General features: G+C 39.8%; 1 gene segment (V, D, J or C); it reads left to right on the top strand.

Annotated features, from left to right (window-relative positions):
• Window positions 1-1,163: 1,163 nt before the first annotated feature.
• On the top strand, window positions 1,164-15,171 carry LOC120800220. The segment is given in 3 exon segments: window positions 1,164-1,360; window positions 1,451-1,764; window positions 15,148-15,171. Coding segments are annotated over 3 exon segments (456 nt in total).
• Window positions 15,172-16,028: the final 857 nt, after the last annotated feature.

Genomic DNA, 16,028 nt, shown 5'->3' with positions numbered 1-16,028 from the left:
TGGACAATGTCAGTCTCATGGCTTCATTTTCTCTACTTTTTCCAGGACTAATAGCTGGAGACACAATCTCTCCTGTAAGAGATGAAGTCAGTGGAGGAGAAGGAGAATCTGTCAAACTCAGATGTGTCTATGAGACAACCAGAGATTATGTTTATCTTCACTGGTACAGACATCATTCTGACCTTCAGGCACCTCAGTTTATACTCCGGAAAGGAGCAAAATCATCGGCCAGTTATGGATATATTCCTAACAATCGATACGAATCCCAAACAACAGATACATCAACTGAACTGACCATAAACAGACTAACCCTGGCAGACACAGCCCTCTACTACTGTGCTCTAGAGACACAGTGATACAAAGTGTAGAAGAGGCTGTACAAAAACCTGAACACAGATATCTGACTACTCTTCAAAGAGGAGGGAAGTGGTATTCAACCCACAGCTTCATATCAGATGGACTCTGCTCATTCCTGTTTTCTCAGAGTCACTGTGGTGACAGCTGCTAGTGAAACACCGTGGGAGGATTCACATGAGCCGCAAATCAACATCAATGAAGAACCAACTGGATGGTGCTTCAAACACGAGACACCAGGAAAACAAATAAATGGACAATGACGTCCTCACTTAATCCTCTTCATACACTGCGGGTCATTAGGCCACGATGAGCTGCTTCCATTGTTCACTGTCCTTGGCAACATGTAGAGTTACATCCCAAATACACACTAAAGCATTAACTAATAAAACTCTGAAATCATCAGTACTTTATTTTTACAGACATTGAAATCGAAGGAAAAACTCAGCAGAATCAAACTTTAACAGCTCAAGTTTTTACCAAGTTTCAACATTGGCTGATTTAAGCTTCCACGACAACTCCGCCATCTTAGTATTTGACCAACAGATACTTAACTGGCAAATCATCCTCAAGAGAAAAAACACTCTGAAAAGAACATAAAAAGTCACATGATGATCAAATATTAACCCTCAGTTTACCTGTGATCTTTCTGATAAAAGATATTAAAGGCAGGTTCACACAACAATTAGTCAATTTGTTATTTAAAGAGAAGCGAGCGTCACCTCAAATTTCCAAATGATGACTTCATACAAGACAAGTTAAGGTAGGAAAGCAGAGCATTACAAAACTGTGTTGAGTGTAAAGTTGTCAGTAGGGGGGGTAACAGAGGGCTGTGAATGAGCCCTGTCACTGTGATCAGGCTCCTTCTAGTCCACCAACTTAGTGTTGATGAAGACTAAACAGAGACTTCACAGCCTTCGTTATACTTGCTGTAGCTCACAGCGACTCAACACTGCAGATATGACGCCTCTGCTCATCTCAGTGCTGCTGGCTGCTATGTGCCTTGGTATGAACACAACTCAGTTTCTCTGATATCGATCCAACACTGAGACGATTCTCTGACAGCACACTGATACCGTTTGTTGGTGTTTTACAGAATGCAGAGCACAAAAAGACAACGTGCTGCCACCAAAAAGAGATGTGACTGCTACTGAAGGAGAGGCAGTAACACTTGACTGTCTATATAACAGCAGTTCCGCGAGTAATTATCTCTTCTGGTACAAACAGGATGGAAACAACAGCCCCAAGTTCATCCTGAGCCGCATTAATCTGGATGAAGGGATCACAGCCGATGAGTTCAGGGAGAGATTTTCATCCACTCTGAATTCCGCCTCAAGATCAGTTCCTCTGAAGATCCAGAAGCTTCAGCTGTCTGACTCTGCTGTGTACTACTGTGCTTTGAGGCCCACAGTGACAGGAAACACCAGAACTCTGTACAAAAACCTTTGGAGCAAAGACAACAGAATACTCCCCAACATCCACTAGAGGGAGTCACACACTGTTAAACTTCACTGGTTTCTTATGATCCAGTCTAGATTCTATGTACTGGTGATAAAAACAACAGAAAATGAAGAATTAAAGATAAAAAACTTGTTTCATACGATATAAACTCTGATGATAATAATGTTTTGTGGCTTATTATAAATAACTGAGTGTAACAGTTAATACTCTGACATCTAATAGAGCTCAAATTCATCTGTGTAGGGAGAATATTTTTGTGAATTTCTAACATATTCACATCTGCGGAAATGAAAAACAATTTTAAATATGAATAAACAATTGAAAAATACTAATATTTGACAATTGAAATAATCATATTTAGGTCATCTTTATATGTGTACGGTCACATTAAATATTTCCTAGATCAAAGCTGCTGATAGATCACATCAGCAGCTTCCTCTTGTTTTGATGGATTTAACAAGTCCTCAAGCCTGAGCGACCATATAGGTTTTTGGTCCCCTTTTGAACCATAGCAGCGTCTCATTAAAGAGTGTTCCTGCAGCGGCAGGTGTACCGCACCTTTGTCATCATGGTCACAATAATAACCACGCAGTTAAGATTGTGGACCCATCCTTACACCTAAACCTCTTCCCTATGTGGACTTTGTCACTCTTTATGCAGCGTCAGCTGACTTCCTCTTCTGCTCCAATTATAATTAGTACCACCACAAGAGGTCGCCTATCTATAAAACACAACTATAGGTCATAATAAGCTGCTGCACAGACGACTTATATGGTTGTTTTTTATGGGAGGACTGTGTCAATGGATTTAATTCTCATCTTTCTAAAAGAAGTTTCTCTGTTATTTTCTCAGGATGTGATTTCTTGTGGGGTACCACAGGGTACAATCCTGGGTCCTCTCATTTTCTATTAACATGATTCCTTTGCATCATATTATTTTTTAAAAACATCAGGAAACACCAGAACTCTGTACAAAAACCTTTGGAGCAAAGACAACAGAATACTACTCAACATCCACTAGAGGGAGTCACACACTGTTAAACTTCACTGGTTTCTTATGATCCAGTCTAGATTCTTTGTGCTGGTGATTAAACAGAAGAAGCTTTTGAAACTTTTTGACTCTTCAGACAGTTGTTTCTCTACAGATTCATTCAGGTGAAGTTTCTGCAGATCCCCCCTTCCTCCAGAAAATGAAGAATTAAAGACAAAGGCTTAGAATGGGGGAAAGTTTTGTTTCATACGACACAAACTCTAACAGACTGAGGTTTTGTGGGATATTATACATTTAATCAATGAGTCATCATAACTAAGTGTAACAGCAGATCCTCTGACTTGTAACGAACCTCAGATTCATTTTTCTAGGTTTATTTCTTTGTGATACTGCCCAACTGAACAAATATGATTAAAACAACAATTAAACTCAAACAATGAAAACAATATAGTTGAGTAAAATTCTTTTAATATCTAAACAATGTGGTTACCATACATAATAGTGTGCCAAATTTACTGTTAGACTTTCTATTTGTATCACTATTTATTGTAAATGTATGTATGTAAAGGTAAGAAAAAACCATCAGTAGTTAATTTGTGTTAAGATATTGGCTTTTTATTACCTGAATAAATTATGTAGTTTGATCAATATCAATATTAGAGCAGTAAAAACACACCATTTGTTGGAGCTGTGAGTAAAGACAGGAAAAGAGTTCCAGAGGAATAAAAGTGACAGCGTTAAAGAAAAGTAGCAAACTTTAACAATAAAAAACAGATTCACATGTTTACATGTTCAAGCTCCATGTTATGAACTTTTTTGGATAAAAGTATCAGCTGAATAAAGATGTTTCTGGGGATCAAAGTGCAACAATGAACTTTTGGAACCAGTAGAGAGACGCTGAAAATTGTAAATCGGAGAAAAATTGTAATCCTATATAGATGTTTCACAATAAACTGTTGTGCACTGGAAATACAGCCATCATTTCTCCCTCCATGACAGTGGATTACAATTTTTTCACACTAATGAAACACAATGTTATGGATTTCCAAGGACTTAAATGTACATGTAATCTATCTGCTGCCATGCAAACCTATTGACTTGGAATCACATCCCATGGTTAAAGTTTTCACTTTTATCAGTGAGTAAAAGATTAAGACCAATTAGCTCCCTTTTGTTGAGCTATGAGTTCATGAAGAAACAGATTTAGAGAGGAACCAAACTATGACTAATGCAGGAAGAGACAAACTGTTTCTGTGTTAATACAAAACAGACGTTCAAGCTTCTCAGGAGCTGTTCTGGATAAGAATGTCAGCTGAATACCTGAAAATCTTTGGACACACGCTATGTGGAATTTGTGGTTGTTTGAAGCAATAATATGTAAAATCAACTGATCCTTCTCAGTTTGAACTCCACAAGTGACAGATCACACAATTTGAATCAAGCTTCTTCATAAACTGGTTGGAGCTTCACAGCTTCACATCTTGATTGATTTAATTTCTCCCCTTTGGTATAAGAGTTTCTCTGTCCGCTCTGGTTGTAACGTCTGGTGGTGTACCACAAGGTTCAGTCCTAGATCCTCTCATTTTCTATTTGATGCTACTGTTGGGTGAAATTTCTCATAAAACATAAACATTATATTAAATATTTGTACCTTCCATTAAGAACCTGTTATGTTGGCAGCAGGACTTTTAGCCTCTTTATGAAAAGGTGAGAGCTGGTGTTGCCGAACTTCTCTCAGCTGAGTGAATCAGAATCTGACATCCTTTTTACAGCTGAAACAACCTGCTGCGACCAGTCTGTTAACAGGAAAATAAAGATCTATGGAGACATGAAGATTCAGGGAGGAGCTGAGCTGTTACTGACCTATAGAAGAGAGAGGAACTTCCATATTCAGCAGAGTTCAATACACAAACCACAAACATTACCTGTATTCAACATGCTGTCACTGCATTATTCTGGAATCTCTCTACTGTTTTTCTCCACTCTAACAGGTATGTTAGATTATGCAGCACAACAAAAGTTTATTCCATCAACATCTGAATGTGAACTGTTCACTGAGACTTTTACATCATCAAATAACAGTTATTTTTCCTTCAGGCATCAACTGTGAAGATCTGACTCCAGTCAACAATGAAGAGTTCAGTTCAGAAGGCAGCACTGTTACTCTGTCCTACACATACTCCAAACTTTCACCTGGTGATTATTTCTTCTGGTATCGACAATATCCAGGAAAACCACCAGAGTTCCTCATCTCTGACTCTAGTTCAGGAACAGGAGTGAACAATCCAGTCCCTGGACTGAAGATTAAAGTGGAGAAAAACCAAATCAACATGACCATTTCCTCTGCTAAAATGACTGACTCTGCTGTGTACTACTGTGCTGTGAGGCCCACAGTGACAGGAAACACCAGAACTCTGTACAAAAACCTTTGGAGCAAAGACAACAGAATACTCCACAACATCCACTAGAGGGAGTCACACACTGTTAAACTTCACTGGTTTCTTATGATCCAGTCTAGATTCTATGTACTGGTGATAAAAACAACAGAAAATGAAGAATTAAAGATAAAAAACTTGTTTCATACGATATAAACTCTGATGATAATAATGTTTTGTGGCTTATTATTAATAACTGAGTGTAACAGTTAATACTCTGATATCTAATAGAGCTCAAATTCATCTGTGTAGGGAGAATATTTTTGTGAATTTCTAACATATTCACATCTGCGGAAATGAAAAACAATTTTAAATATGAATAAACAATTGAAAAATACTAATATTTGACAATTGAAATAATCATATTTAGGTCATCTTTATATGTGTACGGTCACATTAAATATTTCATAGATCAAAGCTGCTGATAGATCACATCAGCAGCTTCCTCTTGTTTTGATGGATTTAACAAGTCCTCAAGCCTGAGCGACCATATAGGTTTTTGGTCCCCTTTTGAACCATAGCAGCGTCTCATTAAAGAGTGTTCCTGCAGCGGCAGGTGTACCGCACCTTTGTCATCATGGTCACAATAATAACCACGCAGTTAAGATTGTGGACCCATCCTTACACCTAAACCTCTTCCCTATGTGGACTTTGTCACTCTTTATGCAGCGTCAGCTGACTTCCTCTTCTGCTCCAATTATAATTAGTACCACCACAAGAGGTCGCCTATCGATAAAACACAACTATAGGTCATAATAAGCTGCTGCACAGACGACTTATATGGTTGTTTTTTATGGGAGGACTGTGTCAATGGATTTAATTCTCATCTTTCTAAAAGAAGTTTCTCTGTTATTTTCTCAGGATGTGATTTCTTGTGGGGTACCACAGGGTACAATCCTGGGTCCTCTCATTTTCTATTAACATGATTCCTTTGCATCATATTATTTTTTAAAAACATCAGGAAACACCAGAACTCTGTACAAAAACCTTTGGAGCAAAGACAGCAGAATACTCAACAACATCCACTAGAGGGAGTCACACACACTTTAACTTCAGTGGTTTCTTATGATCCAGTCTAGAATCTTATTACTGGTAATAAAAGCAAAAAACAGAAAATCAGGTAGTAAAAATAAAAGTCAGGATGAGGGAACGCTTGTTTTATACAACACAGACTCTGATGATAATGAGGTGCTGTGGGATGTTATTGATATTAACAATAAGACGTCCCAACTAATTGCAACAGCAAATCCTCTCACATCTAACAGACTTCAAATTCATATTTGTACATTAATTATATTTGTGAGGCTGCCCAACTGACGAAATGTGATACAAGGAATTAATTGATGAAAGCTATATATTTGCGTAAATTCGAGTGGTCATCACATGTAATAGTCTAATATGTTTAATGTTATACTTTTTATTCACAGTATTATAAATTAGAAAATTCAATTCAATTCAATTTTATTTATATAGGAGCCAAATCATAACAGAGGTTATCTCAGGTCACTTTTCATGTAGAGCAGTAGAGACTCCTTGTTACAGAGACCCATCACTTGGCGACAGGGGTGAGAAAAACCTCCCTTTCAACATGTAGAAACCTTGAACAGAACCCAGTTCATAATGGGGGGGGGGGGGTCTGCCCCAACCGGCTGGGTTTAGAGAGAGAGAGAGAGAAGGGGGGGGGGGCATAGCACAGTAGACGTATAACATTAAGACGTTTAACAATAATGAGACTAATAATAAAACTAATAATTATAAGAATAAGGTGAATAATAGTACTAATAAAACTAAATAATAATAGATATTATTATAATTAATGATAATAGATGATAATCATAATATTTGAAGCAGGGGGCAGTAGGTGGTTTGCAATCACAGATCCAGACTCTGCAGAACCAGGGGCAGAAATACCTGCAGAGAGCGACAGGAGGAGAGAGGAGAGAGACCAGAAAGGACAAAACTACGAGAGAGAGGAGAAGACAAGTTAGTAACGAGCACCGATGCCATATGAATGCGTGCAGATGGAGAGGAAAAGGAGGAGAGGGGAGCTTGGTGCATCATGGGAAGTCACCCGTCAGTCTAGGCCTACAGCAGCATAACTAGGGGATGGTTCAAGACCAGCCTGAGCCAGCCCTGACTATAAGCTTTATAAAAAAGGAAGGTTTTAAGCCTACTCTTAAGCGTTGAGAGAACGTCTGCCTCCTGGACCAAAACTGGAAGATGGTTCCACAGTAGAGGAGCCTGATCCTAATCTGGAATTTACAGCGAGCCAATGCAGAGAAGCTAACATGGGAGAAATGTGATCTCTTTTCCTATTTCCTGTTAGTACTCGTGCTGCAGCGTTCTGGATCAGCTGGAGCATATTTAAAGATTTGTTGGGACGGCCTGATAATTAGGAATTACTAAAAAGCAGCCAAGCGGTAGCAAAAGCATGGACTAGTTTTTCAGCGTCTTTTTGAGTAGGGTGATGGGATGTGCCTGATTTTTGCAATGATACGTAGGTGAAAAAAGGAAGTCCTTGAAGTGTGTTTTATGTGGGAGTTAAAGGACATATCCTGATCAAAGACATCTCTCCCAGAGTCCTAACAGTGGTGCGGAGAATGAGCAAAGCTCTCCAGAGTAACTTTATCATTAGAGAAGGTGTTTCTGAGGTGTTGGGGGCCAAGCAGAATAACTTCAGTTTTGTCTGAGTTTAAGAGCAGAAAGTTGCTGGTCATCCAGGTCTTTATTTCCTTAAGGCATGTTTGAAGTTTTGTTAACTGATTGGTTTCACCGGGTTTCAGTGACAAGTACATTTGGTTATCATCAGCATAGCAATTAAAGTTTATGGAGTGTTTCCTAATACGGCCTAAAGGAAACATATATAAGGTGAATAGAACTGGTCCAAGCACAGAACCTTGTGGAACTCCGTGACTAACCTTTGAGTATACGGAGGATTAATCGTTAAAATGCACAAACTGAAATCGATCTGATAGACAGGACCTAAACCAGCTTAGAGCGGTTCCCTTAAAGCAAATTAAATGTTCCAGTCTCTGTAATAGGATATGATGGTAAATGGTATCAAATGCAGCACTAAGGTCTAACAAGACAAGTACAGAGACAAGTTCTTTGTCCGATGCAGTAAAAAGGTCATTTGTACCTTTCACCAGTGCTGTCTCTGTGCTATGATGCACTCTAAATCCTGACTGAAAATCCTCAAATAAACTATTATCATGTAAAAAGTCACACAACTGGTTGGCGACAGCTTTCTCAAGGATCTTAGAGAGACAGGGAAGGTTAGACATGGGTCTATAGTTGGCTAAGACATCTGGATCAAGAGTAGGCTTTTTAAGTAGAGGTTTAATTACAGCTGTTTTAAAGGACTGTGGTACATAGCCTGTTCATAAAGACATATTGATTATATCTAGTAAAGACGTGCTCACTAAGGGTATAACTTCCCTAAGCAGGCTAGTTGGGATGGGTTCTAAGAGACAGGTTGATGGTTTAGATGAAGACATTGTTGAGGTTATTGGTGAAGGTTGATGGGAGAAACTGTCTAATTATACATCAGGTTTTGCAGCTGTTTCTAAGGCTCCTGTGTTTGAAGATAAGTTGGTGCCAGAGGTGGTGAACTTTGTCTCCAATAGTTAGAATTTTATCATTAAAGAAGCTCATGAAATCGTCACTACTGAGAGCTATAGGAATACATGGATCAATGAAGCTATGACTCTCTGTCAGCCTGGCTACAGTGCTGAAAAGAAACCTAGGGTTGTTTTTGTTTTCCTCTAATAAATTGAGTTATAGGCTGTTCTGGCATTACAGAGGGCCTTCCTATATGTTTTAAGACTATCATGCCAGGCTAAGTGGGAAGCAAGTGGTAGAACGCCATATCCTTTCAAGTTTTCGCCTAGTTTACTTTAATATACGGGTTTGGGAGCTAAACCATGGAGCTAACCTCCTTTGTTTTATTATCTTCTTTTTTAGAGGGGCAATGGAGTCGAGTGTCATTCTCATTGAACCTGCAGCAATATCAACAAGATGGTCAATTTGGGAGGGACTAAAGTTAGCATAGGAGTCCTCTGTTATATTGAAACACGGAAGTGAATTAAGTGCTGATGGAATCAGTTCCTTAAATTTAGCTACAGCACTGTCAGACAGACATCTAGAAAAGACATTTCTGCCTCATAGTGTGTAATTTAGGCATTTAGGCTAACTAAATCATCATGACACAGCCAGGTTTCAGTGAGACTAAATATATCAATATAATGATCTGATACTAGATCATTTACTATCTGACTTTGGATTGGAGCGATCTAATGTTTAAGAGTCCACATTTAATTCTCCTTCTTTTTTTGTACTTCTGCAGAGGTGGTCTTAATTTGTATGAGGTTTCTGTGTACAACTCCTCTTCTGTTTCTTTTTGAGTTAATTAGTTTAGGTGGTCGGGGGCAGACACAGTCTCTATGGGGGTTTGGGTGGGTGACTGCTGTAATGGAAGCACAGAGAAGCCTGTAAGACTGCAACTCTGCCTCCCGATCTCAACTCTGGGTTGTCATGGTTTTGGTCTACTAATAAACTCGGTCAGATTTCTAGATATGAGAGCTTCTCCATCCAAAGTGGGATGTATGCCGTCTCTCCTGATCAGACCGGGTCTTCCCCCAAAAGTCCGCCAGTTATCTACAAAGCCCACGTTGTTTGGTGGACACCACCTCGACAGCCAGCAGTTATACATGTCATTGCTGGTCAGATTAGGCAGGGGCCCGGAGAAAACTACGGAGTCCGACATTGTCTTTGGAAATGTAAACACCGACTCTGCATTAATTTTTGTAACCTCCGATTGGCGTGATCAGGTATCATTACCACAGACGTGAATAACAATCTTACTATATTTACATTTATCCTTAGCCAGCAGTTTTAAGTAGGATTCAACGTCGCCCGCTCTGGCCCCGGGAATACATTTGACTATGGTCGTCGATGTCGCTAACTTCACGTTTCTCAAGATAGAGCTGCCAATAACCAGAATTGGTTTCTCAGCGAGAGTGTCGCTGAGTGGGGAGTATCTGTTTGAAACGTTAACTGGTTGGTGGTGAACCACGGGCTTCTGCTTAGGGCTACGCTTCTTGTTACGGACATTCACCCAGCCGCCCTGGCTTCCCGGCTGCTCGGGAGCTGCCGGGGGGAGAGAGGGAGCTAGACTGGGTTGGCTCGTACCGGCTAATGGGGGCTGGCTAACAGCAGCAGTTAACGATTTGGTTTCCATGGTGCGGAGCCATGGTTCCAATTGACTAAGCCTCGCCTCCATCACTGCAAATAAACTACGTTTATTACACGTACCATTATCGCTAAAGGAGGCAGAGGAATAACTAAACATGTGACACACCGAGCAAGACAGAGCGGGAGAGTGAGAAACCATCGCTAACTGCTAAGCTAAAGTAACTAGTGGATGTAGAAGCGTGTAAACAACTGTACAGTAGCGAGGAAGTCGCTAGAAGAAAGAGAGAGCTAAGAGGGCTTAAGCAGAACTAATGTACGTTTAAACGTAGAGCGGGTAATTGGCTGCTGTAATGAAGAAAAATAGCAAAATTAACTGGGTAGAGGCAGAGCAGTAAAACTCGCTACCAGTCACACGGAAGCTGGCAACTGGAAATGAGACAATACGCTTACCTCAGCACGTCAGCACGTCAGAAAACAATGGATCAAGAACCGAGAAAAGTGCATGTGTATAACAATACGCAACACAATCAGGACTTCCATTTGTAAAAACTGTCACTTGTTGGTCTGTATTAAGATGGTAGCTTTTTATTACCTGAACAAATTATGTAATTGTATGAAAATCAATATTAGAGCAGTAAAACCACACCGGTTCTTGGAGATGTGAGTAAAGGCAGGAAAGCAGTTAAATCACCCTTTATCTGTTTACTTCTGTCCTACTGTCTGTGCTCACATATACAGTAATTTAATGCAGCTGAATTCCCAATGAAGCCGTTCTCATTTACATGTTTTTCTGTTTCTGTTGTCAGACGACGGAACAAGTATGAAACAGTGACTGAAACGTGGCCCATTGAGACGACATGTTAACCAGCAGTCACTTCCAAGCTGCTGCTCTGCTGCTAAAATCCTGGTTTCGTAACCAGGACGTCGTCTGACAGAATCACCAGACACTTAAGTTAAAGACAACGACTGTGCTGTGATTTCAGATAAATTTACCTGTAAAATGATCAGTCAGAGAGAAAGTTAGAAGCTCATCCGCATTGTGAGCTTTTCTCGATAAAAGTGTCAGCTGAATAAAGATGTTTTTAGGGAATCAAAGTGCGACATTGAATAGTGGAAAGAAGCAGACGAACTGTAATTCAGAGAAAAACTGAAATTGGAATCATATAGAAGTATTTCATGATAATCTGATGAGTATGGACATTAAGCCATTTTTTTCCCACAGTAATAGTGGATTGCGTCATGTTTCACATAATGAAAACACAAGGTTATGAATTTCCAAGGACTTAAATGAACATGTAATCTATCTGCTGCCGTGCAAACCTATGGACTTGGAATCACATCCAATGGTTAAAGTTTTCACTTGTGTCAGTGAATGTGGTCCTTCAACTGAACAGAAACTGTATGGTTATTTACATTGGCAAGAAAGAGTAAGCGAAGCCTTTGGAATTATCCGCATTTATGTATAAATTTGTCCTAAAACGTGTTCAAATCTTCATCTAGGTTACAACTGTGAACAAACACAATCTATTTCAACTAGTAACACACAAATCATTGTATTGTTCTTCTCCATATCGAAAACATCCTTCAAACACTCACAGTGTAGCTTGGAAAAAGTATGTGATACCCTCGTCTAATTACATCAACTAAAGTTAATTGGAAACCTGGAGTCCAGTCAGTGAGACCAGATTGGAGGTGTGGGTTAGAGCTACTGTGACTCATAAAAAGGACTCAAACATTTTGAGTTTGTTATTCAACCAGGCCTCATAAACAAGATCTCAGAAGACGCAGGATCAAGAATTGTTGGTTTGTTCAAAGCTGGAGACGTTTAAAGAGTCACCTCAAAGAGTTTAAACATTCATCAGTCCACAGTCAGACAAACTGTCTGTAAACAGAGACACTTTAGTTCTGTGACTACTCTCCCTAGGGGTTGGCGTCCAATCAAGATGACTCCAAAGTCTCAAAGCAGAATGATCAATCAATGAGGTAAAAAAAGAGGCCCAGAGTAACAGCTAAATGCTTACAGGAATCATGAAGTGGGTTGACATCTCTGTTCGTGAGTCTTTCACGCAGATCATGGAGCACAGTGTCCAGGGCAGGGCACCACGGCGAAGCTGCTGCTCTCCCACAAAAACATCACTGCACACCTGAAGTTTACCAAACAGCAGCTCGACACTGCACAACACTACTGGGAAAATGTTTTGGGGACTGAACCAAGGTTTAATTGTTTGGGAAGAACACCCAGCACTATGCATGGTGTAAGAAAGACTCTGCATACCAACATGAAAACATCATCCCAGCGGTGAAGTACGGGGAGGGATCATCGTGATTGGGGGCTTTCTCTGCCTCTGGACCTGGAAGACTCACCATCGTCGAGGGTAAAATGAATTCCCAGGTTTATCAAGGCATCTTACAGGATAATGCCAGGGTGGCTGTACGCTAGTTGAACCTCAGTAGAAGTTGGGAGACGCAGCAGGAGAATGACTCTAAACATCAAATTAGATATACTACAGAATGAATTCAAACGGTCCAACGTTCCTCCTGAACGCTCTGCAGATCTGATCCACAGCTACTGGAAGAGCTTGTTGAGGTTCCAGCAGTTATTAAATCCAAGGGTTCACTGACTTTTTCCACCAGAACTAAATGTTTAATGGGACACGACATGAACGATTGTAACTGTTTGTGTATTATTATCTTAAGCATGTTGCATTTGTCAATACCCGTGACTTAGATGAAGCTCAGATCACATTTTATGACCAGTAATGCAGAAAACCAGGTCATTCCAAAGGTTTCACTTACTTTTTCTTGCCACTGTGGTTAAAGTCTCTGTAACGTAGATCAATAAAAATAATGTTACGTAATGGTCAGACTGTTAATTGGAAAAGAGTGTGGTGCGGTATTTCTTTACCATTACATAGTGACCAACTATTAAGGTATATAATGATTCATAAATGATCCTTCAGGCACTGTCTGTTAAAGATGGTTGAACGATGATGATTAAACAGATTTAGAGAGGAACCAAACTATGACTAATGCAGGAAGAGACAAACTGTTTCTGTGTTAATACAAAACAGACGTTCAAGCTTCTCAGGAGCTGTTCTGGATAAGAATGTCAGCTGAATACCTGAAAATCGTTGTGGAATTTGTGGTTGTTTGAAGCAATAATATGTAAAATCAACTGATCCTTCTCAGTTTAAACTCCACATTTGACAGATCACACAATTTAATCAAGCTTCTTCATAAACTGGTTGGAATCACAGCCTCACATCTTGATTGATTTAATTATCACCTGTTGAATAAGAGTTTCTCTGTCCGCTCTGGTTGTAACTTCTGGTGGTGTACCACACGGTTGAGTCCTAGATCCTCTCATTTTCTATTTGATGTTACTGTTGGGTGAAATTTCTCATAAAACATAAACATTATATGAAATATTTGTACCTTCCATTAAGAACCTGTTATGTTGGCAGCAGGACTTTTATTTTAGCCTCTTTATGAAAAGGTGAGAGCTGGTGTTGCCAAACTTCTCTCAGCTGAGTGAATCAGAATCTGACATCCTTTTATTTCTACAGCTGAAACAACCTGCTGCTACCAGTCTGTTAACAGGAAAATAAAGATCTATGAGAGACACGAAGATTCAGGGAGGAGCTGAGCTGTTACTGACCTATAGAAGAGAGAGGAACTTCCAGATTCAGCAGAGTTCAATACACAAACCACAAACATTACCTGTGTTCAACATGCTTTCATTGCATTATTCTGGATTTTCTCTACTGGTTCTCTCCACTCCAACAGGTATGTTAGATTATGCAGCACAAGAAAAGTTTACAACATCTGAATGTGAACTGTTCACTGAGACTTTTACATCATCAAATAACAGTTATTTTTCCTTCAGGCATCAACTGTGAAGGTCTGACTCCAGTCAACAATGAAGAGTTCAGTTCAGAAGGCAGCACTGTTACTCTGTCCTACACATACTCCAAAGCTGCTGCTGCTTACTTCTTCTGGTATCGACAATATCCAGGAAAACCACCAGAGTTCCTCATCTCTCACTCTGCTTGAGGAACAGTGGGAACTGCTTCAGTCCCTGGACTGAAGATTAAAGTGGAGAAAAACCAAATCAACATGAACATCTCCTCTGCTGCAGTGACTGACTCTGCTGTGAAGCCCACAGTGACAGCAAACCCACAGTCTCTGTACAAAAACACAAGCTGACACACTGACAAGCTGCTGGAAGCCTTTTTTCCACGGTGGAATGCAGCTTTTTACCTCCACTAGAGGGCGACATTATCCAGTAGGCGGTGCACTACTGCTGCACTGCGTTCAACCATTCTGTCAATAATAACTGCTGCTGTGAAGAGAACAATTCTCAGACTGAATGTTGAACATCAGCTAGTTTCTCCTGCTGATTTAAACCTTGTTGTAGAGATGGAACTTTGGCTGTGGATTATTCTCGCTGCTCTTTTCTTTGGTAAGATGGAAAGAACAAAACGTTTCCTCTGAAAACACTTCAACATGTTACTGAGCTGTAGAGTCAGTGCTTTTAATGTTTATTATATAGAAAATCAGAGCAGATCATTTCTGCCGACATTTGTAACCTTATAAAAGCACTTTGTGTGTCTGACTCTCTGGGCAGGTAACTGTTTAAACCACTGATTGTTCTCCTTTAATCAATCATCTTCACTGATTCGTCTCTTCCTCTGCATGTTCTGTTCTTCCCCAGAGTGTAAAGGAGAAGACAGAGTGATCCAGCCAACAGGAGATGTCATTGCTACTGAAGGAGAGACAGTTACACTCGGTTGTACATTTGAGACCAGTGGCACGGGAACTTATCTGTTCTGGTACAAACAAGAAGCAAATGACTTCCCAAAGTTCATGTTGAAATGTTTCTCAAAAACAGTACAAAATGCTGAAGAGTTCCCAAAAGACAGATTTAATGCTGAACTCAACAAGACATCAGTTCCTCTGAAGATCCAGAAGCTTCAGGTGACTGACTCTGCTGTGTACTACTGTGCTCTGCAGCCCACAGTGACAGGAAACACCAGAACTCTGTACAAAAACCTTTGGAGCAAAGACAACAGAATACTCCACAACATCCACTAGAGGGAGTCACACACTGTTAAACTTCACTGGTTTCTTATGATCCAGTCTAGATTCTATGTACTGAAGAAAAAAGCAGCAGAGAAATGAAGTGTTTGCTGTATCATGAAACAATGAAACTCTGATGATAAGGAGGTTTTGTGAGATGATAACTCAGTGGATGAGGCAGCATTTATAGAAACAAGAACAGAGACATTATTTAAATACCTGGTACCTACTGGGTACAGTACTGGGTAATAAAACTTTCTTCATATCGTATAAATGAAGATCAAAAAGAGAACAGTCGCCTCTTGACATTACATGACACAGATTATATTCTTACATTGTAGTTACACTCATTAACAATCATTAGTACACAGGGATTTATTTTCATGTCTTCTACTTCACTGTACGATGTGGAATGAGGAAAAGTCAAGAGAGCTGCTCTGGATGCTGAAATAACCTGTCTGAACTGAACTTTGGGAGGAAGAGAATCTCTAAAAAGGTTTATCTCTGGCCCCACCC

Source organism: Xiphias gladius, chromosome 15, assembly GCF_016859285.1.
Source record: "Xiphias gladius isolate SHS-SW01 ecotype Sanya breed wild chromosome 15, ASM1685928v1, whole genome shotgun sequence".
NCBI classification, from domain to species: Eukaryota; Metazoa; Chordata; class Actinopteri; order Istiophoriformes; family Xiphiidae; genus Xiphias; species Xiphias gladius.
This window is presented reverse-complemented; position numbering and strand designations above follow the sequence as displayed.